Source organism: Columba livia, chromosome 3 (assembly GCF_036013475.1).
Source record: "Columba livia isolate bColLiv1 breed racing homer chromosome 3, bColLiv1.pat.W.v2, whole genome shotgun sequence".
NCBI classification, from domain to species: domain Eukaryota; kingdom Metazoa; phylum Chordata; class Aves; order Columbiformes; family Columbidae; genus Columba; species Columba livia.
The window spans coordinates 69,496,145-69,511,239 of NC_088604.1; the positions used below are offsets into that span (position 1 = coordinate 69,496,145).

At 40.6% G+C, this 15,095-nt stretch overlaps 1 protein-coding gene across 7 annotated transcripts in view; it reads right to left on the reverse strand.

Annotated features, from left to right (window-relative positions):
• The window catches only part of GRM1 (glutamate metabotropic receptor 1), a 190,448-nt gene that overhangs the window by 23,399 nt on the left and 151,954 nt on the right, over positions 1 to 15,095 (reverse strand). For all 7 annotated transcript variants that reach the window (XM_065057508.1, XM_065057510.1, XM_065057509.1 and 4 more), the window contains exon 8: positions 9,518 to 10,448. In XM_065057508.1, coding sequence (XP_064913580.1) covers positions 9,518 to 10,448 — 931 coding nt within the window. The remainder of the gene's footprint in view (positions 1 to 9,517; positions 10,449 to 15,095) is intronic.

Consider the following 15,095-nt stretch of genomic DNA (forward strand, 5'->3'; position numbering starts at 1 on the left):
AGCTGAAACATTTCGCCTTTGAGGACAGGAAGGAGGTAAAATGCAATGTCTTAAGAAGTCTTAAAGTAGCCTCTAGGAAACTCGTATTTTAGTTCTTTATTCTATTTCCATTTTAAGATGCTGAATTAAATAAGTAAATGGTTGTTACACTTTTTAAAATGATATTTCAGACCACCCCCCCTAAACATGGGTTGGTGTTTGTTCTTTTTTCCTAAATATGTGCTTATGAGAGTTGGAGTCTGACTTCTATGTGTAATATAGGGAAATACCAAGGTTTTTAGGTGCTTATCTGGATGCAGTCTTCAACACCTATTGATTGATCTGACATTCTTAAAAGGAGAAGATTTCTTCCTTATTTTTCTCACAGAGAGAATTCTAACCGAAACAACATGATATTACAGCGCTAAGCAGACAAACATCTTTTGTTTATACCTACATGTAAACAGAATTTTTTGTATCGCTCTGCTGAGTTGGTGGATTTTTGTAGCATCCTAACAAGATTGTTGTGGCTACATTTCACAATAAAAATGTAATAAATAATATATAAAAATACAAAAATACAAGGAAATGTAATAAGTCATCCAGTCAAGCAAGAAATTAAATTACAAGTGCTGTCTTTATTCCTGTGTTTTATGCCAAGAAAGATACTAGCATTCCCAAGGATTTCTGTACCACTGCCTTTGCTTCCCTTTGGTCAAGAAGCAGAGATTGTGGTACATAAGCTGTAAAGCTCCTCCCTGATGTAGTCATGTATCATGCAACATTAAGTATTGAGATTCATTACTGCCTGGTGCTACAGCAGTGCCTGTAAGTAAAACAACATTTTTTGATTCAGCATCTCCAGAGAAGCTAAGCTCTCCAGGATTCGTTTGGTAGGAATCAGGCTTCACTCAGAGACCGTTCCTTGGGTTTATGTCCTGCCAAAATCCCCTGGGAGAGTGGAGTTGTGAAGATCCATGAAAATAAAGTGACAAAACATCCCTGGGTTTGGAACTTCTGAGAAAGGGAGGAAGTTACATAAACCTTACACAACAGCCCTTTCACCTAAAGGGACCATCCAAATAAAACGTGGCTCTCACTGGTGACAAAAAAGCAGAAGTCTGGATGGAAGCCCAGGGTACAAGTACTGTGCCCAGTAAACTAATTCAACATAACCAGTTTTTTTTTCTGAGGGTGTTTTATCCCCACTGATCACATTGGGAAGCCACTGCAGAACCTCATTGCTTTTTTCATTTGCTTCTCTTAAATGTAGTCTCGGGCAGCCCCTGGCCACAGGAGGAAACCCAGAGGAATAAGCCTAAACTGCCACTGTACTTAATGACAATCATTCCAATCATCCCAATCATATTGCATATCTGTCCCCTCTTCTGATCTTCCGCTTGCCTTAGGAGTGACATGTTGTTGGTTATGTATGTGCTGGGACTCCCTTTAGCTGGGATAATCTGCAAAGAAAATTTGCAGTGACTTCTGCAACCTTGCCCCTTATTTCTCATTAGAAGGAAAAAATAAATTATCTCCAGACTGGTTCTATTGCACATATATACACAGCTGTGCAATTTGATATATAATTTGGTGTATACATTTGCCATGTCTCGTTGATAAATATATATGATTAAAAAACTAGAAAGAATGTACGTGTGAAAGTAACATCTCAGAGTTATTTATCACCTGTTCTGTGCTTTTTTGGTGCATGGGACAGAACTACATCATATCTATTAAAGGAAATGCAAATTCAAGGTTACAGAGGAGAATATTAGATATAATTACATAGCTAAAATTTAAAGGACAACCCTGCAGCAGGACTAGAAGAGATTGCTATTGGATTGTTAAGTTTCAGACACCCTTATTTTGTGGGGTTTTTTTTCAATTTTTTAGTATCAATTGTAAGAGTCCCTTCAGAAACATATAACTGTCTTCTGGGAGTTTTAAATATTCATTTAAATCAATATACTGACAGGGACTGAACAGCTTGACTGAGTTTGTTGAATCTTCTTATTGGAAATTCACATCACATACAAGAGAGAACTGGGTAAGAGCTGTTATCTGTCACAGTACTATGTGTCCACAAATTCATTAATGGTCTAAGCCCAGTAAATCACCCAGCAAAGCCAGCAAGCATACCAACTGCTGCGAGAGAGGTGTTTGGCATTAAAACCTTCAACTATCTTTGTAAGCATACAAGATGCTTTCCCAAAAAGTCACTGCAACCTCAGAAAAGGGTGGAGTACACTGCATACAGAATCCAGGCAAATGGCAGGGAGGGCTGCAATGGGGAGATGAGTTGGGCCAGACTAGGGTGCCACTAGGGTGTACCCTGTGACAGCCGTGGCACCAGGGAACCACACTGGAGCTGCCACTTCTCCATCTATACTGTGAAGGAAGCAGACTCCTCCATGGTGTGCCCTGGGTGGGATGTAGCAGTGAACCAAGTGCCCTGTGGTTGTGGAGCCCTGTGCCCTGACGTGGAGGTGGGACCCACCCAGCCAGGGACCAGCACTGCGCCTTGCGCCCTTGTCTAATAAGTCTAATAATTTCTCCCACTTTGTTTTTGTTTTGTATTGTTTTGGTTTTTTTTTATTTTTTTTTTTTTTTGTGGGGGTGGTGGTGGTTGTTGTTTAATTTTATTTTTTCCATTAATCTTTGTTATTATTTCCCACTTGTAGGAGCTTACAACCTCTCTGTTGTTTCAAAACTCTCTTCCATAATATGCCTTCACCCTCGGGGTAAGCCTCAGCAGGATGGTTGTGCAGGCCCAGTGAGTTTAAAAACCTTCCTTAAATGCCTTGGAACTTCATAAAATTGGAATCTGTAATCATAAAAATAAAGAAATAAAGGGTTTTCCTATTGCGTATGCAATACTACTACAGGGCATGAGAAATCTACCCACTGTGTCAATTTTCTACATTGCAAAGCAAGCTAGCCTACCATTTCCTATTAGATTCAGCGGTTGTCTCTGTACTGGTTTGGCAGTGCTGTAAGAAGATAAAACTCTACCAGATATTAATCTGTACAGCAAGCATTTAAAGATAATTCTTACATGCTGCAGGCTAGGTGACACAATTTAGGACCAAAGAAAATACTTAAATATATTGTGGACTTCTCAGATTAGGCAGGAGTTTAGCAATATATTATCTTTCATAGGCAAAGGTACAATGGTGAGCAGTTATTATTAATCCTCCTTGCACTTTCCACTTAATCTTCTTGTTTCAGATCTTTTGATGCATTTCAGCTAGACACAGTGAAATATTCCCTGTACGGCTGTGCCAGGTTGAGACTGGTTTTGTTTCATTTCACATACTTTAGCCTGCAGAGGTCAGGACAAAAGTCATTGCTTCACTTACATTAAAAGTGTTTTCATGTCTTCTGTTCACACTTCTATCCCCTCCCCACTTACAGCCATAACCTCCTGCTTAAAGATAGCATATTGACTGCACGGAGTAGTAATGGGAGAGTGAGAAGAGGGAATAATTCTGAGCATCTATCTCTTCCTATGACGAGGCACTCAAGTTAGATAAAGTGAGGGGCTGTAAAAGATCTGCATTTGTATGACTGCAATTGAACATGCTGTAACATTTACTCTCTGTTGCTGGAAGCTCCAGCTCTTGCCATGCTGCACTGTGCATTTGTCTCCTCCCACCACCACGAAAAAACAGCGAAACAAAATGTCCTGCCTTCTGGACGTACTCATGGTGATTCCCCTTGCTGCATGTCTGTGGGAGGCTTGGAAAATGAAGGAGCTGAGGAACCCAAAAGCTTTTGTGGACTGTGAGTCGCCAAGTGAAATGAGTCCCAGAAAAACACGACATGTCAGCACAGCTCACTCAAGATGAAATGGCAACTCAGGAAGTCAGTTTAAGGAGAAAGAGTAACTTAAGAATACCTGGAGATAATTTTATAACTGGCAGGAGAAAAAAGCAGATAGTTCCCTAAGACCTGGTAAGAGAACAGGTATGTGTTACTAGAGGTAACTGAAAAACCTGGTTCCCAGTTAAAAAATGCATGTAGGGACCCAGTGCAGAGGGAGAGAGGATGAAGAACAGGAACGGACTCTTGTAAAGGAAGCAGGCAGAACCCACTAGGGGATGTTGGGTTATGTGACACCTTTTCCTGGAAAAAAAAATAAAGTTATTTTGAGAGATACTTGGCCCAGATGTCTGACACTACTTACAGGGGATGCCTGTGAGAACAGTCTAGAGGCATGGACTGCCAAAGTGTGATAAAAAGATAAATAAAAAGTATATGTTTGAAAATATTTTAAGACAGTCATTCATTTCTGAGGGAAGACAGCTGGAGGAAACATAAATGAATACAAATATATTAAAATTACATGGGAAGAAGCAGGTGGTTTATGCATTCATGTGGAGTCCTGGTCACTCACTGAGTCTTGCTAGTTGGCCTTCCTATCAACTCAGATTTTGCTACACAACTTATGTTGACAACTAAATCCTTACTTACTCTGATTCAAAATGCACTAAAATGGTGTCCAGACCTGGGGCCTCAACAATAAATTTAAAATAATTTATACTTTTTTGAGGCAGCAGCTAAGCATTGCCATCAAACCTGGAGGCAGTTACCTAAAGATGCACAACAAACTGATCCCCTGTGGTCCCTCCCCTCTGCAACACTGATACTTCTCATGCCACTGCAGCCCACAAGAAGTGTGGGAGAAGAGGTAAGCCTTGCTCTGTGGCTCAAGCTCTATTTGAAGTGAGTCTGTGGACTATAGAAAAGTAACACAACAGACCTGCAGGCCACAGACCTGGCTCCAGCCACCTACACATTAAGTAAGGTCCAAGTAGTGGCTGGAGAAAGTTTTTCATGAACCTTCCTCAAGATCAGCAAGATCTTCAGTGTCATTGGTTCTATTTTCTACATGTAGTACAGAAAGGAGCATTGCTTCCTCAGGGAAGCGATCACACAGGCACTATACAGGAGTGCTGCTCTTCATGATTGAGCCTCATACACTGAAGTAACATTATGGTCAAGAACAAGGATCACAGCAAGATCCATATCCAAAAGTTGCAATCTCACATCTGGGGAAAAAGAAAAGCAAAACATAATTAAAAAGGCTCTCCTAAAAAATGCTGCTGTCATCATCCTGTAAGAGCTAGGATCTCATAATGTCATCAAGCAGCAAATTAAAACAATATATGTCCCCACAAAGCTTCAATAAAAGCAGAAGATATCAGTCTCTCCAGATGGAGCTGCTCCATTTTTTATAAATATTTAAATATTCATTCGACAAGAGGGTGAGACTGACAGCAGCTCTGTACTGAAGACACTCGCAAGGGATCTCAGACCCAGATTCAAGTTCTATCACAGAAAAATACAAAGTATTTCTCTAGGGTTTGCATCAGGATTTTTTTTTTCTGTTCCAGGACACATTTCTGTTCAAGAAGACAAAGGAGGAGACTTGCCCTGGAGCAGTGCATAGCTCGCTTATAGGGTGTTCAACTGGGAAGTGAAGGCGATGCTTGTAACTTGAATGCCTTAACTAATGGCTGTTGGAGTAAAGTTCCCTCACACTTTCCCAATGCCTTCATCCCTTCCTGGGAAAAAAAGAAAGTCTCTCTGGCTCTGAAAGGATCCCTACCATCAAAGACCAGTTTTGAGAAGTGTCCTGAATTTGTTAAAAACAAGTTTCTCTTTCAGTGAATTTTGCCTGTCAGCTAAAGCCTTCATATTAACTGCATTTTCCTGGAGAACCAGACACATGTTTTGGTAAACCTAGCAATGGAATGCAAACTTATTGATAAGCAAGGATGGACATCTCGTGAGAGGGGCAACGAGAAACCGGTGACCAAGAAACTGACCAACTGTGTATAACATTCCATTCACGTGAATACTTCATATAAAAGTGGGAGATCACGAGGATCTCGCCCCTATTTCCCTTTTTGCCTTTGCTTTCCCTTTTTGCCTTTCCCTTCTGCTTATGGCCAACATTAGGAGAGGACCTTGCTAGTCGTCCCTGCGAACTGAGGCCTGGTGAGAGACTGAATCCAGCTCCGGTTGGCTGCAGAGTCTAATCCAGGACTTTGGTTGCCAGCTCTGCAGTTGCTGAGACTTTCAAGATTGGTTTTGTAAATTTTGTATTATTTTCTCTATTCTTAGTAGCATTAGTAAAACATTGTTAATTTTTCCAACTCTCTTCTCTCTGTCCTTCTTTCCCTCCCGATCGCCTGTCCTGAGTGGGAAGGGGGGAGAGGGAGGGGCAAAAAGGGGAAAGTGGGGGAGGAGAGGGGGTTAACAATACATCTGCCAGGGTTTTATTGTCACCCCGCAATCTTAACCCTCAACAAGAAGTTAGAATTTTCTGATGGAAAACATATTCCACTGGAAAGTTCCTGACCAGCTTTATTTAAAACAATGCTGCCTGTAATTGCACATAGTTTAATTCAACCGAGCAAGACGGAGTTCAAACCCTCCTGGCTGCACACAGCGTCTTTAGAATGCAACAGATCAGTAAATGCAGCGCACTTGTTATTTAAGCGAAGAGCAATGTTACTAAACAGTTTATTTTCATTGAAACTCTTCGTAATGCAACTGGGACAGACATTTTTCAAGAGGATTTTCTAGCCTCTGTATCAACACCAGATGTAGCTGAAGGTTTTGAACTGACTAATATATGCTGTGTTAATAGACTTCCTTGGGTAATTCTTTTGCTCTAATTTAGGAAGGAAAAAGGAAGAGTGGCTTGGCTTGCTCTAGTCCCCAAGCTATACTAGTTAAACTAAGAGTACAACCTTGCGTGTGAGTGCTTTATCAAGGCTTATTATATGTTTGACTTGTCCTTGTAAATGTAAATTAGTTTCCATTTTTAAAATTAACTCAATTTAACTCTATATCTGCACACCAATTTAATTTAGATGGATGCCACTTTTCTGTTTAGGAATTGGAATTCACTAGATTAGCAGAGGAGAGGTTTGATGCAGACAGAAAAAGAGACATGAAAATTGAAAAGTTGAAAAACAAAAACAAACTAGGAAGAGAGAGAAGAAATAACAAGAAAATGGATATAAAGTTGTTGTAAGACAGCTGGAAAAGAAATCTTTTGAGTGAAGCACTGCTGACCACTTGCAGACAGAAAAATGTGGCTGTAGGGAGGGACAATTACAGAATCAAGAAGCAGAGCAACAGGCTCAGGGACCTGAATTGCTGAAAAAACTGGCAAATAAATCCCAGATTGTGATAGAAAATGAAAAAAACAAACAAACAAAACCAGCCACATTTTAAATCAGCCTGGAGGCTGTTCCTGTGGGCATTATACATGTTCCAGTCCTTTCAAGTCCTGTTTCAGGAAGGACCTGACTACATATTTAAGTTATCTAGGGGCTTCAAAGGCTCCAGCAAATTCTACTTTTTCCTTCTTGGTTTCCTCAGTGAATCACACTTCTTTATCTGTGTCAGTGCAGTGTCCTTACAAACTTTGCAATGAACTCTGTTAGGAGCTCAAATACCCTCCAAATCCCTGAAATTACTTTTTGCACTGTTTGGTGACTTTATTTCCAAAGCTGCATGTTTGTATACTACACAGCTTTCAGTTCTTCATGCCCATGTACAGGGAGGTTTGCTGTCCTTCTCCATCAGTCAGCCTGGCACACCTCCATATCTCTGCTGGTTTACACGAAGAACATAGCGGTAACTGCACAAGAGGTTTAGGTCAGAGGTTTGGATTTTGCTGTGTAAAAGATCTGGAGGCTTAACTTCAGACAAAAAAGCATCTTAACTAGGTGTTGAGCTTTTAGTTTAGAAGAGTGCCTTAAAATTCTGGAGGGCTTTTTCGCTTCATACCACTCAAACTGGTTTAACAGAGAAGTCAAGAAACAAATTGTTAAAAAGCTCAGGTAAGTCCTGTTGTATTTTTTTAAGGTGACAATGCTGAGGGGAAGCTCATTTTTTGAACAGGATGAAATATTTTCTCATATTATGAACTCTATTCTAAACATATTGCATTTGAACCTTTAAAATACCTTTTTTTTTTTTCTATGAAAATAGAACAGTAAGCACAACAAATAACTAGTTACTAAGTTTCTCATGATCTAATTACTCATTAGTCCTTTTTATTTTGAGACATCATCTTAAAGATACCAACAGCATTAACCAAAGACTACGCTGCAGAGACAACACACTACTTTCTGACAGACATGTAAGACCCCATCCAACCTCCATAGAGTCAGAGGAAGGTGGATCAGTCTCCAGCTTGCTATTTGCATGGAATTTAAGCTTTTGACCTACAGAGAATTTTGGCCATCTCACTGCATGGGGCCCCCCAGGGCTGCCTGCCACTCCCAGCTCCCTCTCTACTGAACTCAGGAACTGGCAGCCTTATCATGGCCTCCATGGTACACAGAGCTGTATAGTTGGGTTACTTATATCTCCATTCCTTTATCTTTCCACCTGCTGTTTGGCAACAAAATGAAAACTATTGAAGCAGCACAAAGGCAAAGTTTATCACAGTGTGGGTTTTCTATGCTATTACCTCTATCCTTATCCCTTCCATCTCCAGGTTCTTATGCAAACTGAATCAAAACCAACTCGAGCGACTCAGAAACCTACAGATCCCAAATAGCTGGAAATTAACTTAATTTTAATTCTATCAGGAACCTCAGAAATGTAGACTTCAGTGGTTATTTTTTTGTTGATGTTTTTTAATTAGGACAAAAGTAATCTAAGCTCGAGCCTAGCCCTGTGGTGCTTCTTTAAAGATTAAAAAGCAATAAGATAATAAAGAATGCAAATGTTCAGACAGCTGATCACAGGGAGATGCTGTTTGAAGTAACAGTTCTCTCTCCCCCTCTGCTGCAGCTGTGTTGCTTTTAATTATTAGCAAGGAAAATAACAAGTTCAACAGATGTGGCTGCAAGTTCATTTTCACCACCAGTTGACTTCTGCAACTTTCACAGCAACACTGTGTTTGAGAACACGGACAAGTTTACACTAATGATGACTAAGAGTATTGCTCATAACTCTGAATATTAAATAGAGCACAGGGATAATATGAAGGGCACTTCTGGATCACAATCATGAGGACTGTCACAAAACACTACCTTAAAAACTAATGTTCAATCCTTAGCTTTCACACACACATCCCAGTGGCCTTAGACAAGTACACTCAGACATAGATTTCTACTCCGCTTTTCCAAAAGGCTACAATAGCACTTCAGTTTGAACATAATGGAGAGCAACTGAACGTAGGGGGCCTGAGATCACCCCCACATGCATGGAGAGATGGTAGAATCTGCCAATGGAGCTTTGTTGCTCTGCCACTGCCTGACCTGTCCCAGAGGCAGAGGGAGTTGTGTACAGGGCTGCCTTTAGAGCAGGAGAGAAAATAAGAAGCAACATATCAATATCCATCTGAGGCTTAGATCTAAAGGACCATTTTCACCTCTTCTACTACATGTGAGATGAAAAACTGTTACATACCTTACTATTCAGCAGACTACAGTCAACCAAGAGAGGGTGGCAAAGAGAGGGACATAAACAGACAGATGTGTACCTGCAGTCAATCACTTACTTTGGATTTCCGGCCCCTGGCTTCTTTCTTCGGAATATGTTGAGGAAAGTGTTGGACTTGCAAGGTGCCTTGCCATCCCCGACATGCATACGCACCACATCTGAGGTGGTGAAGGCACTGCGGACGTTCCTCTCAGGCTTGGCTATGATGATGTACATCTTAGGAGTGAACATGCACCCCAGTGCCACTGTCACGCTCAGACTCACTGCAAAACAGGTGGTGATGATCTTGTAGTTGCTCCCGAAATAGATAGGCACAAAGGCCAGCCAGATGATACAAGTGGTGTACATGGTGAATGCAATGTACTTGGCCTCATTGAAATTGGCAGGCACATTGCGAGTCTTGAAGGCATAGTATGTACAGCTCATGATGAGGAGTCCATTGTAGCCCACGGGAGCCACGACGCCTAGGTTGCTGGTGTTGCAGATAAGGTAAACTTCCTTAATGCTGGGGTAGGAGAGGATGGGCATCGGGGGCTCCAGGATGATCAGCGTGATCACCAGTGTCAACTGCACACTGATCAAAATGGATGCAATGACCACTTGGGCCCATGCACTCATGAAACGCGGCTTGCGGGTACAGATCTTCTTTTTGCTGCCTGCCAGGATGCGAGCAATACGGTTGGTTTTGGTCACAAGGGCAGAGTAGCACATGGCAGAGGAAAGACCCACCAGAAGGCGCTGGAGGTAGCAGGATGTCGTGGTGGGTTTAGCTATAAGGGTGAAAGGGCAGACATAACCCAGAAAGATACCAGCGAGGATAATGTAGCAGAGCTCCCGGCTGGAGGATTTGACAACAGGGGTGTCCCTGTAGAGCACAAAGATAAGGGTGACAAACATGGTGACCAGGATCCCCAGGCAGGAAAAGACCACGGCCACAATAGACTCTATATTGCTCCATTGGAGATACTTTACAGGGATGGGTTCACAGCCTGCAGTATACAGAAAAGAAACACAGTGTTAGAAAGGATTACTGCCTGAAGAAAGAACTTTTTGCTTCTGGCTCCCAATATAATCCAAACATTAGCTTATGCCTATGTGCAAACAATTTTACAAAGGAGTGAACTGCAGCATGGAAAGTTTGGATGAAATATGTTCAAAATAAAGCCATCGGTTTTAGGTGTCCCAAACATTTGCTCATGATGCTACAAAAGGAAATGAGATTTGGAAATTATTTCCTAATTTTTCTTGAGGTACCTGCTGACCAGCCCAGCATATCAAATGCAGAGCTGGGAACAGAATCCAGAAAAACTCAGCACCATCCCTTCATTTCAGCAGGGAAAGGATTGCTACAAATCAGACTATGTAACATTTTGAACTCCTCAGGCTGACTTATTTTAATCTTCATCAAAATCACTATAGCTTGACCCATGACACTTTTGTGAGGGTGATTTCACAAATAATAGAAATTACTTAGAGATATGTAGGCAAGAAAACAGTAATGAATCCAGTTGTGATGGAACTACACCACAGATACTGTAGCTTTTTAGTTAATTTCTGCTTTTTTTTCCTTAACATTACCTTATTCTCATTTTGTCAAAACTTCTGCTCATTGTTTTTCACTAAATAATGTAATTTAATTTTTATGGAAAAGTCAAACCCACAAAATACGCATGCCTTCTTAAAACAACTGCAAAAGCTCTTCTTTGTAATTAGTACAGATGTGCAAACATAGGTATCATCTCAGATAATTGTGCTCTCCCACACTCAAGCTAAAGGATCTTCTGGCTACCCCGTTCACTGTTTTGAAGAGGTAGTATCAGCAACAAACATTAAAAAAAAAAAATCCTCCATGTTAATAGGATGTTATGGCTGTGAAGCTGAGTTACTGAAAATCTTCATTCTGGCATTTCCTAAATTCTGTTCTTGACTGAATAGTGGCAAAATGTTTTTAACATGTTTCTGTATCCCAAGGTAAGTATCCATGGCCACTTCTGCTTCTAATTTCTGTCCTCCTTCAGTTTCCCTTAGCCCCAGGTCACCTTTTGTGCCTTTCCCCCACCTCTCAAGTATCTTTCCTCCCAGTCTCTCACCATCCCCATCTCAGTTCCCCTTCCAGTTCAGTTTTCTAGGCAGTCACCTTTCCCCCAGGTGTCTCCATTACAGACACTGCTGGCCCAGCTTTTCATGTCCTGGACCAGCTGCTCATCACCTTTGCCTGTATGGATGGCTGGGTGCAGCTAAGAAGAGCAGGGAAAAGGTGGTGATATTGGTGAGCATATAAGAAAGGTGTTTTTCCCCTCTCAGTTTTGCTGCTAAATCTTAGCAAGGACCCTGATATTGTGATGAGCAAAAGTCATGCTTAGACTCATCCTCCTCAGTATGGATTATATCTGCAGAAACCAACCTCTATGAACTAAAAACTTCTGAGGCCCACAGTTTTTCTCAATTTATATGCATCTTCCACAGGGTAACAGCAAATTACCAATTGATATCTCTACCAAAATGTTTAGTCCTTCTTTCCAAGTATAGGAGACATAAGCAGACATATGGATCAGGGTTGAACAGTATTACTGTAACCTGGGGCAGAGTCCTGACATGGAAAATTTCTGGTCAAAATTTTAAAGTCTGCCAATGTCATATGAACTGAAGGAATGTCTTATAATTCTGTACTCTGTCTCTAAGAGTACCAGGCTGACTTAACTACAGGTAATGATGTTACACATACCTGTAAAATCACAAACAGTAAAAATGATAGCAGGTGCAACTGGAGGTCTTCTTTTATAAACTAAAAGAATTCCGTTTTGCTCAAAGTGGTCTGTTCAAGACTTGGGTGAGGAAACCCATTCTTCCAACTGGTATTTTTATGTTGTAATATGGAGGAAAAGCTTTTTATCAGAAGTGGAAACACCTGGCCACTGGCCACAACAGCCCTGAGTGGAAGTTGTCTCCTTTTTGATTTAATAAAAGACATAATAAAAAGCTTCTGCTTGCTGATTAATACATGCAAAGCTCTTCCGAAGCGAGAGGCCAGTCTGTGGTTGTTGGGAGGGTTAAGTTTCAATGTGGGCTTTCAGCTTAGCAACATCAAGCCATACTCATACTCTTCCATCTTAAATTATATTTTCAGAGACTTACCCCTGATTCAGCATGGCAGTTAAGCCTATTGATTGCTTTAAGCTTATCCTGTGTAAGGTATTAGAAATTTGTTTTGTCAAATCAATGTAATTCCTGTGCACTAGCAAGCCCCAAGAGCCACAAATGATACAAGCATTGCAGAAAGCTGCCTGCACTGCTTATGTCAGCAGTTGTTGGTTGTCAGCACCTATGAAGGTGGGTCATTTCCCAGCTAGGAGAAACTAGGCTTGGGAACCTTCTTGAGACTGGGGGAGGCTACCCAGGAAAAGGTGTACTTAGAGGTTACAAAACAAAACAAACAAAACCAAACAAACACCAAAATCCCCCAAAAAGCTGATAATAACTAATCAAAACCTCAAAAAATCAGAAAATCAGTGACAAAAGCTGCACAGTTAAAAGTTTCCAGTAAAAAGCTGAAAGCTGTTTTGTAGCTTTCATCTACTATTTTCCCTGCACTTTAACCATGAATAATTTCCTAGAGCAGAAGGTTAATATCTTTTTTTTAATTATTATTATTATATTCATACTGCAAGACCAATAAGATAATCTAGTATGTTTTCTGAGGTCATTAACACATCCCAGGAAACTGATGGCCCCAAACCTTTATGATTCATTTCATAATAACTCTGTAAATCTTCCTGTCCTACCTTGTTTTATTGCTTATTTAAGATGATTTATGTAAACTGGGTTTACTAGCTTGACATTCGTTCTTCTTCTATTAGATTCTGATACTATAAAAGATATCTCTTCTTGGCACAAGGCCTTAAGATACTGGTTTTAGTGACTATTTGTCAGGTCAGATTTTTATCATCTGTGGTGAGAAATCCTTTCTGCCTGCTGACTCTGCTTCAATGAACACATATTTAGGGGAAGCAGTTTTAAAAAATAATCTGTACATTTGAAAATAAAATTAAAATGTCAGGAAAGGACTGCTGAGCAACAGAGACTGATTTCAAATGGAGATAATATATACCTTTAAAAGCATGTCTTAGGAAATGGGTTAATATGTACTTCATGTTTCTTAAAGGGACTAATGGTTTTTAGAGCCTCCATCTGTGATGGAAAATGGGTCTAAAACTGAATACATGTTTAACATTTGCAGTCTAAGGCAAAGGGAAAAACAACCTGAAATGTGAGATGTTATCATCTGTGTCTAGGTGCTACAGTGACTGGCAGGGTATGAATACAACACACAAAAGCAAGTTATAAAAATACATATGATGGGGAAAATCCTAGCAAGAAAAGAGAATTCCAAATTAAACGGTACCAATGGTGACTTCCATAAAGGTCAAGAACCTGAATCTATCCAGCTCAGTCTCCCTTTTCTAAACGTTAGGATGGCATCAGCTTCTTTTCACAACTTTGTACTGCAATTCAAGGAAATGAATTGCAAGGTTTAAAAAAAGTTTTTTCCTCAATAAGACAGAATGAAGAAACTGTGCAGGAGCAGACTGCCATTTCAATGTTCTCTAGGAAATCAGTCGATGGCTATGCTGTCATTTGGCTCATGCTACTGTGATTTTAGCACAGCAGCAGTTCGGTCTCCTTGCTGAGAAGAAATGCAAATCAGCAGGTCATCTACTGATTCCATTAAAAGTTAATAGATTGCAACATGCCCCTGAGATTTTTTCCAGCACTGATACTTTCTTCAACCTCTTTCAGCAGTGCCTGTCATTTTGACATGCCCCCTTTTGAGCTATTTTGGGCAGCTGGTAGCACTGAACCATATTCACTCAAGTGCACATTGATCTCTCACTATGTTCTTGTTCTGCTTTATTGATTAAAACTAAGTCCCAGTTTTCTTCCCTGAACAGTAGATACAAACAATTCAGTGAACCTCCAAGACTAACAGAACACAGCTGTCTATGGATATCTGCTTTAAAATGACCAGACACTGGTATCCTAGGAGGCAGGAGTCAAACATGAGCTTTTGCAATGGGCAGGACATCTCTGAGGGTGCTGCGGATTGTCTGGTGTCTAGTAATACAAGACTTTTTCCACAACTGGGGGTCTTACAGAGGGTATTTTTCAAGAACTCCTCTTCATACAACCCACTTACATGAAGGAACCGAATGATCACTGAGATTTCCTTATCCTGACAAATCTGTTTGGAGTAGGTTCAGTTGCACACCAGAGAAGAAGCAGCGGGGAGGAGGGAACAGAGTGTTTTGGAGTAAGAGTTATGGGATACAGACAGATACACATACATCTGGGACATGACTGTCACTTATTTTCCATAGAAAACCAAGATAGACAATGTGCCAAGTTTCGCAGTATATTGTGAATAATAATATAATATATTTTTAGCTGGAGAAGTAGCCAGCTTTCCCTCTCAAATTCTCTCTCTTGGCTACAGTGACTAGCTTAACATAATATCTTGGATATTAAAGGACAGAGATGTGATAAGTCGCACATTTGATCATCAGCTAGGTAGTCACGTTGTTCCTCTGACTAGGAATGATGCTCTGCTGGAAGCCAAAATTTGCAGATGTGTCATGAGG